General features: G+C 44.2%; 1 protein-coding gene across 1 annotated transcript in view; it reads right to left on the bottom strand.

Annotated features, from left to right (window-relative positions):
• DEPDC5 (DEP domain containing 5, GATOR1 subcomplex subunit) overlaps positions 1-14,376 on the bottom strand; it is a 66,419-nt gene that overhangs the window by 45,460 nt on the left and 6,583 nt on the right. The window contains exons 5-16 of the mRNA XM_054712697.1: positions 14,081-14,166; positions 13,129-13,212; positions 11,744-11,793; positions 9,365-9,434; positions 7,650-7,728; positions 6,363-6,424; positions 4,455-4,524; positions 4,068-4,140; positions 2,884-2,987; positions 2,314-2,388; positions 1,203-1,337; positions 105-166 (exon numbers count right to left, since the gene is read on the bottom strand). Of these exons, the coding sequence (XP_054568672.1) occupies positions 105-166; positions 1,203-1,337; positions 2,314-2,388; positions 2,884-2,987; positions 4,068-4,140; positions 4,455-4,524; positions 6,363-6,424; positions 7,650-7,728; positions 9,365-9,434; positions 11,744-11,793; positions 13,129-13,212; positions 14,081-14,166 (950 nt within the window). The remainder of the gene's footprint in view (positions 1-104; positions 167-1,202; positions 1,338-2,313; positions 2,389-2,883; positions 2,988-4,067; positions 4,141-4,454; positions 4,525-6,362; positions 6,425-7,649; positions 7,729-9,364; positions 9,435-11,743; positions 11,794-13,128; positions 13,213-14,080; positions 14,167-14,376) is intronic.

Here is a 14,376-nt window from a genome sequence, read left to right as displayed (position 1 = left end):
TCCCCCCACCCCCCAGCCCAACTTTTGTTTTTAATAAAAACTATAATCAAGACCGCCCCGGCCCTGGAAACTGGCCTTCGGTAAGCAATCCAAAGCCGAATTACCTTGAACAGCGGGACAGCGTGTAACGGCTGCTCCCCCATGCACACCAAGTCTACACCAATCCCTAAAAAAAAAAGACAAGAAGAGGATGGATAGAGGTGAGGCAGGGAGAGGCGGAGATCAGTGCGCCAATCTACTATTGAGGTTATCTCACTGGGTGAGGGTCTGAGGCAGAGCCAACTTCCCGTGCTACGATTTACAACCCCCCCACGCCTGCCGGTGCTGCCTACGCAGCAAAGAAGAACACAGATGTATTTTGTTTTCTCTGTCCTGTGACCAAGTCTGTCACACCTGCCACTACTCGGTGCTCGACAGTCAGCCTCTGCCTGCCTTGCAGATCATGATTTGTCACACAGACAGTCAGGCCTCCATGACCAGGGTCGAGGCCAGACAGGGAAAGGAACCTGTCATCTCCGTAAAAAGCCAAAAGATCCACGTCACTTAGCAGGGCTTTCCTGGCAATTGGGATTTACTTTCCCAGCCCATCCTGTTGTGGAAGCACAGATTAAATGCGGGCCCGGGGTGCGAGCTGGGGAAGCATGGCACCCCACAGAGGGAGGGCTGCACTAGGCGATACGATGGGACTTCCCAGTGTGGGCTGATGGACACTGGTTCCTTGAAACCATCACCCCCAAAAGGGTTCCCCAGTGTCAAATATGTTTGGGGAACTCAGAGTACCAGTTATGCCCTTCAGAGATAAGCAGGGTACACTAACATATTAAAATCTGAAATTAGGGCCCTGTCTGGTTTGGCTCAATGGATACAGCATCGGCCTGCGGACTGAATGGTCCCAGGTTCGATTACAGTCAAGGACACACGCCCAGATTGTGGGCTCCATCCCCAGTAGGGGGCGTGCAGGAGGCAGCTGATCAATGATTCTCCCTCATCATTGATATTTCTATCTCTCTCCCTCTCCCTTCCTCTCTGAAATCAATTTTAAAAAAATGTACAGTTAAAAAAAAAATCTGAAATTAGGGAAAGGGCTTAACTGTGTATGACCCAACTTCTCCCAAACCACTTTTTGTCCCCTGACATCACCCACACTCCCCGACCTCCGGTGCACAGAGCAGGGGAAGTGAGCAGGACCCAGGGAGCGTTACCGTTATCTATCATCCGCTGCTTGGTCAGGATCATGAGCAGACGGTCCACTTCGAACACACCCACCCCAGGCGTGATCACCACGGACATCTGCCCAGTTCGGTCAAAGTTGCGGTTGATATAGTGCTTGTCAAACACTGGAAACGAAGCAAAAAAAACCTCCAATGGAGATGTTGCAGCTTTTCAGAAACCAGCCACAGATGCCTGCCTTTCCCCTTTTACATGAAGAACTGCCTCACACAAGACTATGTCACCGCGTCGCCTTTGCTCATCTCTCTCCATTGATACTTGCCTTGTGCAGCCAGCCTTATAGGCTCAAACGTCATGCCATTAGTTTCCACAAATGAGGCGGTACTAAAACTTGTAGGAATAAAATACTGCCCTAGCTGGTGTGGCTCAGTGGATAGAGCGTCAGCCTGAGGACTGAAGGGTCCAGGGTTCGATTCCAGTCAAGGGCACATGCCGGGGGTTGCAGGCTCGATTCCCAATAGGGGGCATGCAGGAGGCAGCCGGTCAGTGATTCTCTCCCATCATTGATGTTTCTCTCTCTCTCCCTCTCCCTTCCTCTCTGACATCAATAAAAATATATATTTTTTAAAAAGAATCAAATACTAATTTCAGTCAAGGGCATGTACCTTGGTTGCGGGCACGTCCCCAGTAGGGGGTGTGCAGGAGGCAGCTGGTCGATGTTTCTCTCTCATCGATGTTTCTAGCTCTCTATCCCTCTCCCTTCCTCTCTGTAAAAATTCAATAAAATATATATATTTTTAAAAAGTTGATTGAAAAAATTGCCTAGGAGCAGCTGAGGGCTGGGATGAAAAAGAGTAAGAATACAGTTTAGTAAAACCAAGAGCCCAAGGGGGACCCCGTCCCCCCCCCCAGCGCTTTACTCTGAGGTCACCCTGAGAAACATGAGAACAGCAAGTGAAGTTCCCAACAGAAGACCTAAGAGCTACACTCTGGCCATCAGGAGTTAATGCTCTCAGTTCATTTGCGGGGGAGGTGGGTGTGACCACCACCAACCAGGCCTGGGTCTTCGGCATCGGTACAGGGAAGGCCAGAGTCAGGCCGTCAGCAGGATGCCTGCTCTTGGCGGCCGCTGTCCTCACTCACCATTGAACGACAGGTTGATGGCCTCTAGGTAGTTCCCTTGTGCTGAGGTAGAGTTGTCTCCTGGAGGAAAGCCCTCTGAAGCAAAAGACACAAGAGAAGGAAGACAGCGCATGAGAAACTCTTGTGAAGCAAGTGGAAGGGGCCTGGCTCCCCTGTGGTGGGGACATTATGGAAATTACTGCATAGGTAATGAACCCCTGGACCCAACCAGAAACAGAAACCTGAGCCCAGCCAGTGTGGCTCAGTGGTTGAGCGTCAACCTAGGAACCAGGAGGTCACGGTTCGATTCCCGGTCAGGGCACGTGCCCGGGTTGCGGGCTCGATCCCCAGGGTGAGGCGTGTGAGAGGCAGCCGATCCATGATTCTTTCTCATCGTTGGTGTTTCTATCTCTCTCTCCCTTTTCCTACCTCTCTGAAATCAATAAAAAATATATTTTTTTAAGATAAGAAAGCTGATGGAAGCAGAAACTACACACAGCACTGGAAGGGGAATAAGCATGAGCCTCTTCTTCTCCCAGCCTCGTCCCACACCTCTTCCCTGCTGCACCTTCTGGCCCGTGGATGCAGTACCTGCCTGTTCCAGTCGCACCAACACTGGGTACTGGATGAAGAGTTTTTTAATGGTCACCAGGAGCGAAGTCCACTCTTCTCTCCTCTCATTCTGCACCACCACTCTGAAAGGAGCGTCATCATGAAACGGGTGTCAGTCAACTACTACGCAAAGGACAGCAGGTCCCTCAGAGGGTGGCAAGGAGTAGATAGAAGGGATTCCCAAAGTTAGGGGGAGCTTTACCACACAGTTACAAGTGATAAAGTCAAGACCATTTAACAAATATTAACGAAGAAATGTAACCACACCAATAGTCACATAGACGGAAACGAAGAAGGTATTTTAAAATTGCCCTGCCCTGGCCGGTGTGGCTCAGTGGTTACAGCGTCAGCCCGCACACCTAAGGGCTGTGGGTTTGATTCCCAGTCAAGGGCATGTACCTGACTACTGACTCAGATTCTCCATGAAGTCAACACGTGGTGGGGGAGGAGAGGGAAGAAAGGGGAAATTGCTTAAGCAGACCAAACAAAAAAGTTGTTTTGGAGACAATTAAGGAAATCTGAATATGTACTAGATATTGAACAATATTATAGAATTATTATTAATCTTGTTGAAGGTGATTACGGTAAAAAAAGAAATTGTGGGTAAGTATGTAATTACACTGTGATTATACATGGAAATGCCCTTACTCTAGAGCTATGCAGAGGAGCAAAATGTTATAATATCTATAATTTACTCTCAATCATAATTTAGCCACAAAAAGAACAGATGAAGCAAATATGGCATGGTAACAACTGTTAAAACCAGGCATTAGTATATGGGTTCATTATATTGCTCATTCTTTTCTGCAAGCTTGAAATATTTCCCACGAAAAGCTTGGGAAGTCGTAAGGTGACGTAGTATCCTAGACTGGACCCTGGAACAACAGGGTACATAAATGGAAAAACCGGTGAAATCTGAGAAAAGCCTGAAACTTAGTGAATAGTAATGTTTCTGCAGTTCTGACAAATGTACCTTGGTTATGAAATGTTAACAGGGAAAACTGGGTGAAGGGTCTATGGGAACTCTCTAGATTATGTTTGCAACTTCTCTGTAAACCTAAAATTATTCCAAAATACAAAGGTTAATTAAAAAAAAAACAGTTAGGAAAGAAAACCACCAAAAAACAAGGAGAGGGGGTTCTAGTGAAGGACCCAAAACATACTTATAGAAGTCTTCATAGAATCGCCCCTTGTGGTCCTGACGAATTGAGGCTCGGTTTACCTCGGGAAATTCATCTGCAACAGAGAAAACAAACATCAGATTGAAAAGAGAGGCTCAGTTTCTCTGCTCCCACGCTTCTGGGTTGAACACTGGCATCACAAAAATAAAGAAATAGCGTGACGTGTCTATGAAGTTGGTTTAAGATGAATCACAGCCCACGGACTTCTTGCGCCCGCTAAGGGACCGTGCTATCTGCTACTGTACCGTCCACAGAACAGGACAGGTGAGAAGGATGGAGCCGTGCAAAGGGAAAGAAGATAGTAAGGAACGAATGGGGTAGGGGTGGGAGAAGCTTAACAAAAAAGCACTAGGAGAAAGACGTACTCACCAAGAGATTTTGCATCATAGAAAGTTCTAGAAAATAGGACCACTGTCACTTCATGACTACAGTTCTTCTCCTAGGCATGAGTAGAGGAAAAAGAAGGCTCAAGTTTATTCCAGTTCCTTCCACATGAAGCCGCCTGCATGAAGGCAGCATTCTCCGTTCTAGGAGGCATGGTGGGTAGCAGTCTCAGATAACATCAGGTAATCACAGGTTGCATAAGGCAATGACGAGAGCACTGCTGGATTCAGTCCTGGCTCTGAAACTTACCGCTACGTGGGCAAGTTACTTAAAGTTCCAGGCATGTGGTAAATGCTTTGAAAACTGCACATCACCGAAAAAAGTATAGGTCTCCCAAGCTCTTGATTTGGCATGAAATAGACCAGCCCGGTGTCTAAGGATCATGGTGTTTGTATCTGTGTCAGTGTTCTTGTTGTTTTTTAAAAAATAATTTTTATTGACTTCAGGGAGGAAGAGAGAGAAACATCAATGAGAAGAGAGATTCATTCATCGGCTGCCTCCTGCAGGCCCCCTACTGGTGATCGAGCCCGCAACCCGGGCCTGTGCCCTGACCTGGAATCGAACCGTGACCTCCTGGTTCATAGATCAATGCTCAACCACTGAGCCACGCCGGCCAGGCAGTGTTTTCTAATTTCTACATACGTGCAGTTTAGGGAACGGGAACAGAACTGCTAGGTGGTGGATGTCAGACTCACAGACACTCCCACATCCTATCACTGTCATAGGATGAGGACTGGGGGCTGCTGGAGAGGCAGGGGGTGAAGCCAAGGCGATGCATTCCCTTTGGACTGGGCTAGGGCCTAGTGAGAAGAAACACTCCCATGGAGCCTGGAGATCAATGTTCTGGAAGTGGAGTGTTTACGGATGGCGTGACATTTGGCTTGCAACAGGGAGCCCGCCTTCCAGGTCCAAACTCAAAAGTAAATAACATCCTAGCCCCTAAAATGTGTAGTTAAAATAATAATAATAATAATAATAATAATAATAAATGTATGGTTAGCTGTTGTTTCAAATACGTATATCCGATCTCCCCAGCAGATCCGTAAGTTCTCTGAGGGCAAGCATCCTATTTCTGTTTTCTTTAACCTTCCGAGGGAGGTCATTCTCCCTATGTTGCTGAGGAAAGAGAATGAGACTTGAGACCCAGACCCTACTAAGACCTGGCTATGTGCAGGTCATTTAAAACACCTTGTGAGTTAGTGACTACTAGTATCTCCATTCTATAGATAAGAAAGCGGAGGCTCAGAGAGACTGCATTCTCAAATATAAAAAAGCTAATCAGAGCAGAACCATAATTTGAAACCCAGTCTATTTGAATCTAGACTCCATGCTCTTGCTGCCACATGTGTGATCTCAAATACTTAACTATTTTTTTAATTTATTGATTTGAGAGAGAGAGAGAGAGAGAGAGAGAGAGAGAGAGAGAGAGAAACGTAGATTTGTTGCTCCACTTAGTTGTGCATTCACTGGTTTCTTCGTGGATGTGCCCTGACCGGTGATCAAGCCCACAACCATGGCATCTCGGGATGACGCTCTAACCAACCCAGCTACCGGCCAGGGCCACTATTTCTTTTTCTTACGTTGCTGCTCTGGCTAGAACTTGAAGGACAATGTTGGGTACTGGTGGTGACAGCAGGCATCCTTGTACTGTTCCTGATCTTAAGGGGGAAAGTTATCCGTCTTTCCACGTCGGGTCTGATATTAACTATGGGTTTTTCATAAATGCTTTTTACTATGTTGAGGTGATTGAAGTAATTTAAGTCGAGTCTCATCAACTTAGGCTGTAGCTAAGATACCTCAATGAAATGCAGCTTATTAGAAACAGTGGGTTTTTTAAAATCTGCATTGCATCACGGTTGCCCGATGAGATTGAGTGCCTAAGAGGAAACATACCTTCCACTTGGTAAAGAGATCGGCAAGGAAACCATTCACAGCTTTCTCAAAATACAGATCCCCTGAAAGGGAAAAAAAAAGAGGGTGAGGACAAGCTGTAACCCCTGCGGACAATTTCTTCCCTCAGTAAAGTCACAGGAGTGGGGCTAGTCAGAGAGAAGGTGGGTTCGGCTGTGTCCTCAAACGAGATCATAACAGCCCGATATACAAAAGGGGTTTCAGCCTAGACCTTCTACGGGGTCAAGTTCAGCATTCACCTCGCTCAGTAAGAGGCCATGGCTTCGGGGCAAAATGCAAGATTGAAAGAGCTTTGGCCCCTGGAGAACACGGTGGGTCTTCAAAATGAGAGAACCATCTAATTTCCAAACACGATCCTTTTCATAGCGAGGCTTGCAGTTCGTTAGAAGATGATCGGGTGGACCCTGGGCATCCGCTACATTGCCATTTTCAGTTCCTGCTGTTTTTGAGGGATTTTGATGACCCGCAGCAAAAAAGCAACTGATCATTTTATAAAGCACAAATCCAAATTGCGTGCGCCATGAAGCTGGTGTGTTGGACACAGTATCCACACCGCCTAGCACCTTCACTGTTCTCTACTTACTGTGTCGTCATTCTAATAAAATGAGATTTCCGGGATGATAGGACGAGAAATGAAAGATAGCAAAGACAGTGTTGGTTCCACAGAGTCTCTCTCTCTCTGATTTTGACCCTGTAGTCAAGGACAATTAAAGATCTATCGGCATTATGAGTGTTTGTGCTTTAGTTTATCTTTTTGTTTACCTTTTAACGCTTTGCCACAGGTCATGTCATTCAGTATATGGAAAATATACACTGAGTGGCCAGATTATTATGATCTCTGAACGCATAATAATCTGGCCACTCAGTGTGTGTGTGTGTGTGTGTGTGTGTGTGTGTGTGTGTATTAGAGGCCCGGTGCATGAATTCGTGCATGGGTGGGGTCCGGCCAGCCTGGCCAGGGGGAGGGGACATGGGTGGTTGGCTGGCCTGCCTGCTGGTCGAACTCCTGGTCGAGGGGACAATTTGCATATTAGCCTTTTATTATATTGGCTATACACTGAGTGGCCAGATTATTATGCGTTCAGAGATCACCATAATCTGGCCACTCAGTGTACAAACTGTCTGTCTGTTTCAGCATTTGAGGATTTGTAAAAATCCCAGGGACACATCGTTAGAGAAGGTCAAGGGCTTACTGTAAATGACAACAACTTGGGAGAAACCAGAAACTTCTCCCCATGAGCAGTGACAGCCAGCATTTAGGAACAGTACCATAAATATCAAAATCCCACATTTCACAGCTCATCTGAATAAATATGTAAACCATAGCCGACGTAGAGCGGAACACCACCTGAAATAAACGAAAGCATGACCGCATTAAAAAAGCAACGATGTAGACTTTCAGCTCACCATTCTTCGTGAACTCAGTGGTTTTTAGCAGAGTCACGATGTTATGCAACCATCAGCACTAAGGCCAGGACATTTTTATCACTCCGAAAAGAAACACATACCCCCTAGCAGTTACTCCCTCCCACCCTCTTCTGTGTCTCTATGGATTTGTCTCTTGTGAACACGTCGCATAAATGGAATCATACAATCTGTGGCCTTTTCTAACTGGTTTCTCTCACTTAGCATAATGTTTTCAAGGTTCAGCATGAATCATCACTTCATTATTTTTTTTTTTAATTCTCACTAGAGGATATTGTTCCATTGATTTTTTAGAGAGTGGAAGAGAGAGGGAGAGACAGAGAGAAACATCGATGTGAGAGAAACACACCATGGGTTGCCTCCTGCAGGAGCCCTGACCAGGGCCCAGGCTGGGGAAGAGCCTGCAACTGAGGTACGTGCTCTTGACTGGGATCGAACCCGGGACCCTTTGGTCCACAGGCCAATGCTCTATCCACTGAGCCTAGAGCCAAACCGGCCAGGGCTCGTTCTTTTTTTATTGAATAACCTTCTATTGCATGGCTATACCACATTGTGTTTATCTACTCATCAGCTGATGGGCATTCCTGCTTGGTTCCACTTTTTGCTACGTGAATAATTCTGCTACAAACATTTGTATGCAAGTTTTTGTGTGAACACACATTTTCAATTCTATCAGGCATGTACCTACGAGTGTAATGGCTGGGTCATTTGGTGATTCTACATTTAACCTTTTGAGGAACCACTGAATGGTTCCACAGTGGCTGCACCGTGTAAATTCACCACGGGAGTGTATGCAGGTTCTAATTTCTCCACATCCTCTCCAACACGTGTCATTTTCCTTTTTAAACATCTTTATTTTTATCGTCGCCGTCCTAGTGAGTTTGAGGTGGTATCTCAGTATGGTTTCGATTGACATTTCCCTTATGACTAATGATATAGAGCATCTTCTCATGTGTTCATTGGTCAACTGGGCTGTTTGGCTTCCTTTTTTAAAGTGAATTAATCATTTACTATATTTGAGTCTCTTTCAAAGATACTTAGAAAAATTCTAGTTAATGTCGATTATAACTTTTTCTATCATATTTTAATATTTATGTAGAAATGTAGCCATATTAACGTTGCCATTCTTAATCTAGAATTTGGGGTGTTTTTTATTATTTTATTATTAAAAGTTTCAAACGTACAAAAAAGTTTTTTTAAACTCATACAGCAACCACCCACATACCCACCACCTAAGTGCTATACTGAGCATACCACCTATCACCATCTAGCCATGCCTCGCCATCTATCAATCAGTCCACCTGATTTTTTCTTCATAAAAATAAATTACAGACATTAACACTCCCTCTCTTTTTATGTTTGCTGCTTCTAAAAATTTGGAGGCTGGAAAACCAGGTACCTGAACTGGTTATAAAGCTTATCTAACATCAGAGGGCCTTGTGCCATTCATGATCAAGTTTTTGCTTGTTTCTCTGTTTTTGTTTCTTATTTCAGGACTTAGACATCATGATATGGGGAAACGAAACTAACAACTAAAAAAAGCATTTTCTGCATCTTACCCTGGTGTCTTCACTGATGTAACCACACATGACCTTCTCATTCTTGACCCACAGCTCACCGGCCTGTGCTCTGAAAGAAGAAACACACACATGAGTTAGTGCAAGTCTTACATGAACCGTGAAGACGCAGAGGGGACTTCAGGGCGGCTCACTCTACCCTGTCACTTCTACCCAAATGACCTGGCCAGGTGCAGACTTCCAGAGATAGTGCCGTGGACAGATTACGCCACGTGAAGAATTCCTAGAGCATGTAGTATATGCACAACGGGAACTCTTTTTTTTTATATGATTTTTATTGATTTCAGAGAGGAAGGGAGAGGGGGAAGAGAAAGAAACATCAATGATGAGAGAGAATCATTGATCGGTTGCCTCCTGCAACGCCCCACACTGGGGATCGAGCCCCTGACCGGCATGGAACCTGGGACCCTTCAGTCTTCAGGCCGACGCTCTATCCACTGAGCCAAATCGGATAGGGCAGGAACTCTTCATCGGAGCGTCCACAGACAGCACGTGGGTCTAAGGAAAGGGCTGCAGGGAAGCCAGGAACCCTCTGAAGTGATGCACATTTTTTTCTGGGCAGAGTATGCAGCTTTTGTCAAATCTTAAAAGGGTCCATGTCACAAAGAACAACTAAGAAGCACGGATGAGCCACTCTGCTAATCCCAGTTTTAACACCGTCAGTCTCCACAGAAACAAAATCCACGTTCATGTCGGGATTAGAAGACTGGCAGTTAGGAGGCCAGAAGGGACAGAGGCCCTATTCAATGGGGGTCATTCTAGTGGGTAATTTTCATGGCAACTTGCTATTGTGTTTTGGGGGCTGGCTGTTTTCTCCTCTGCAACTTAAGGTTGTAAAATGGATAGTACAGTGAAAACAGGCCTTTGGAGCTGACCAGCCCGGCGGGCAACCAATCGATGTTTCTCTCCCACATCGATGCTTCTCTCTCTCTCTCTCTCTCTCTCTCTCTCTCTCTCTCTCTCTCAAAAAATATTCAGTGGAAAATATCCTCAGGTCTTATGAGTCAAAACAAACCCAGGACAGCCCAGCCAGTGTGCTCAGTGGTTGAGCATCCATTTCATGGATGAATCATAAAACATCCCTTTTTGGAAAAAATAATTCCTTCATCCTTTTTTTCTTTCCCAATTAAGTAGTTCAGACTAATCAAACAACTCCAGTTGCTGGTGTAAGTTCTTTTCAAAATGATCCTGGCTAATGAAAGTAGAAAGAATGACTGAATTAGAAGACCACCATCTTACAATCGTCAATGGATAAAACCGTTAGGTACAAAGCTGATGGGGAACTTCAGACTGCATCCCCGGAGCCCACCTGTCAATCTTAGCATCATTAAGTGAGCCAACCGATGCAAATTTGTTGTATATGTGCAACAAGTTTCAGGAAAGACACAGTGTCTTCTAAAGAAAAGGATTTACATATTTCATTGCACACATCTTTGTACCAACAGCTTTACTATGTAGAAGTATGCTTTTTTAATTTAAAGGGGGTGGGTCTCTTCTTAATAAACTGAAATATAGAAATAACTTTAATAAGTCAAGAGTAATTCAATACAGTTAAAAAGGCAGAACTAGCCCTAGCCAGTTTGGCTCAGTGAAGAGAGCATTGGCCTGCAGACTGAAGGGTCCCGAGTGTGATTCTGATCCAGGGCACATGCCCGGGTTGTAGGCTCAACCCTCAGGAGGGGGCGTACAGGAGGCAGCTGATCAATGATTCTCTCTCATCATTGATGTGTTTTTTTCTCTCTCTCTCCCTCTCCCTTCCTCTCTGAAATCAATAAAAATATATTAAGAAAAACAGGCAGAACTATTGTGCTAGTCATTTTACGTCTCCAAACTTGCTTCCCAATCTATAAAACAAGAAAGTTTGCCTTCGCCGGTGTGGCTCAGTGGATAGAGCGTTGGCCTGTGGACTGAAGGGTTCCGAGTTTGATTCCGGTCAAGGGCATATGCCTGGGTTGCGGGCTCATTCCCTAGTGTGGGGCGTGCAGGAGGCAGCCGATCCATGATTCTCTCTCATCATTAATGTTTCTATCTCTCTCTCTCTCCCTCTCCCTTCCTCTCTGAAATCAATAAACATATGTATTTTTTTTAAAAAAAGGTTTAAGTATGTTCTTCCAATTCTAAAGTTACGACTCTAGACTTCCTTTGTTACAGAACACCAGGTAGCTTCAGCAACTGCCAGGACTCTGGTGCATTTTGGGGTTTTTTGGTTTGTTTAGCCAGAAGAGAATCTAACATTTTAAACTATTGTGCATTTTATTACAGGGACATCCACATGCCCCAGATGCTGTTTGCGGCCCCCTCGCTGCTTTAGAGCCTACTCCCACTGACCAGCGGGGAAGTCAAGAGTCATGTATTATCTACCTGATGCCAGCAAATTCCACCTTTTGAGTGATGTAGGCGCATGTGCTGACCTAAGGGAAGAGAGAGAGAGAGATTTAACAATACATCCAGGCCATGAAAGGTCATAAAGAAAGGCTCCTGGCTGTCTAATCTCTCCTAACAACCCCAAGTTCAATTAACGTGGGAGTGATAGCTTTATAGGAAAGCCTGCTGGGCAGGTTTAACAGTAGGGTCTTAAGAGTTTGGCAAGTATAGACAATAGTAAAGACCAGGTGGATAAGAAGCCAGCTTCACTGATATACTTACCCTCACATTTGTAAGAATACCTAAATTTACATACTCACTTCAAGATAGAACATTTCGTTCTCACGTGAGCTCTTACTTCGGAAAATAGTACCCTCCTTCTCTCATTGAAAATGAGCCAAGAGCCCTAGCCAGTTTGGTTCAGTTCGATCCCGGTCAAGGGCAAGTACCTTGGTTGCACGCTCGATCCCTGGCCCTGGTTGGAGCATGTGCAGGAGGCAACCAATCGCTGTGTCTCTCTCACATGGATGTTTCTCTCTCTCTGTCTCTCCCCCTCCCTTCCACTCTCTCTGAAAATCAATGAAAAAATATCCTCAGGTGAGGATTAACCAAAACAAAAAATAAAAATAAAAGGAGCAAAGATTTTTTTTTCTGAAAATATGCACTGCCTGGAAATGCTACCTATAATTTGTTGTTTCATAATACTAAAAAAAAATTCAATAAGGAGAATTTTCAGCTCCAGCTCACAATTTTGATGAACTCATCATTTTAAGGGGAGAACGTAAATTAAAGATAAAATAAGGAAAATGGGAGGAGGGTTCGGCAAAAGCAGTCTAACCCGGAAGCAGTAAGGTCTGGATTTTAGCTCCACGCTGACTGCTTCCTAGCCCCCTAGTCCTGGCCAATCACTAACGTCTCCACCTCAGTGTTCACATCTATCAATCAGCGGTAATAAACACCTGTCCACAAGGAGGGCATGTGAGGAGCAAATGAAATCAAGGGGAGATTTGAAAACTAGAGTTTTATTCAAATGTCAAGTAATATTACAATTTCCCATTCAAACCAAAAATGCAGAGTAAAAGAAAAAAAAAAAAAAAAAGAACTATGAAAAAAGCCCTGGCTGGTGTGGCTCCATTAGTTGGAGCTTCTTCCCAGCACTGGAAGGTCGCAGATTCAATTCCCAGAAGAAGAAGAAAAAAAAAAAAAACACTATGAAAGTAATGGAGGAAGATACAGAAAATGTTCCCAATCATTGTCTGTGATGCTGCAATTTGAAATGACTGTAAGCTCTTCTCCCTTACTGGATCCTCTCATCTCTATGAGAACATGGATTATTAATAAAATATAAAAAGGCACAGACTTTTAAAAAAATCATATCTTACCAAACTTTTCTTTAGTCTCCACATATCCCCACGGCCAATATATTGATCCTTAAAGGTTAACTCCACTAGATCCAGGGTCACATCCTAAAAAAGACAATCAAACACATCCCTCTGCATCATTCTGCCTCACTTCATTGGCATAAGGTAATGCCCGGTCACATGGAGACACCTCTTGGCCAAAAAGAAACTATGGGAGGACCATCCAATAGCAGAACCGTGACAAACAGAGCTTATCCTGCCAACAACGGTTTCTGGGAACAGGTGATGAGTCTGTAACAGAGGCTATAGCAGCTGAGTCATGGTTAAGTTCAAAGAGCACCAGAGTACTGGTTCTGGGCTTCAGTCTTTTTGTTTCGTTCTTTTCCTCTTTTTATTGACTGCACTGGGGTGACACTGCTCAACAAAATTTCACAGGTTTCAGATGCACAATTCCACAATACATCACCTGCATACTCTATTGCGTTGTTTTAGTCTTAATTCTGACACACAAATATGACATTGAGGTGTGTGCTTTATTTCCCTAGATATTGTCAATAGTATCTTCTAGAAGATTTTTACCTGTTATAGCATTGTTTCTAGAAGTGCGAGGCTATAAAGAAAATTGAGCATTTTAATAGAAAATTTTACTTGTAGCTTCACAAACACACACACACACACACACACACAGATATCTATACACAAATTCTTTAAAAAGGGGGGAGCAAAAATATATCTATACATACATAAATGTGTATTTAAAAGACTCCATCCTTATAGAAATAGGGGCAAAAAAAGGGGGGGGGATTTTAAATGCAACTTACATACTACCTATAATCTAAATATCCTACATGTGACTGCATATTTCATAGTCTACCACTATATGTAAGTAACTCATTATTTCCTCAGAAGCCTAGTCTTGAGGAAGGGTGCTAATCGTCTCTGAAATATATTCAAGTCCAGAACAAAGATATACCTTAGGGTCTACGACATTCACATAGACATCTTGATAAGGTCTCAGACGAAACACTTGGGTCACGGTCTGGTCCACGCTGATAGTTTCTGAAACAAAAAAGAAATCTAATAATACAGTCTGAAAAAAAGCAGGTACCTATATTCTCATCTATAAATACTCAGACATTCAAGAAGCAACACAACTGACCCTTTGCCATGGACGAGCCATGTTCTCTGCCTTCCAGGGGCTTAAAATTTAGAATTCTCTGCTTTTCAGGTGACACAAGCAGGTAAAGTAAGACCTGAGCCCAAGCAATT

This window comes from Eptesicus fuscus, chromosome 23 (genome assembly GCF_027574615.1).
Source record: "Eptesicus fuscus isolate TK198812 chromosome 23, DD_ASM_mEF_20220401, whole genome shotgun sequence".
NCBI lineage: Eukaryota > Metazoa > Chordata > Mammalia > Chiroptera > Vespertilionidae > Eptesicus > Eptesicus fuscus.
This window is presented reverse-complemented; position numbering and strand designations above follow the sequence as displayed.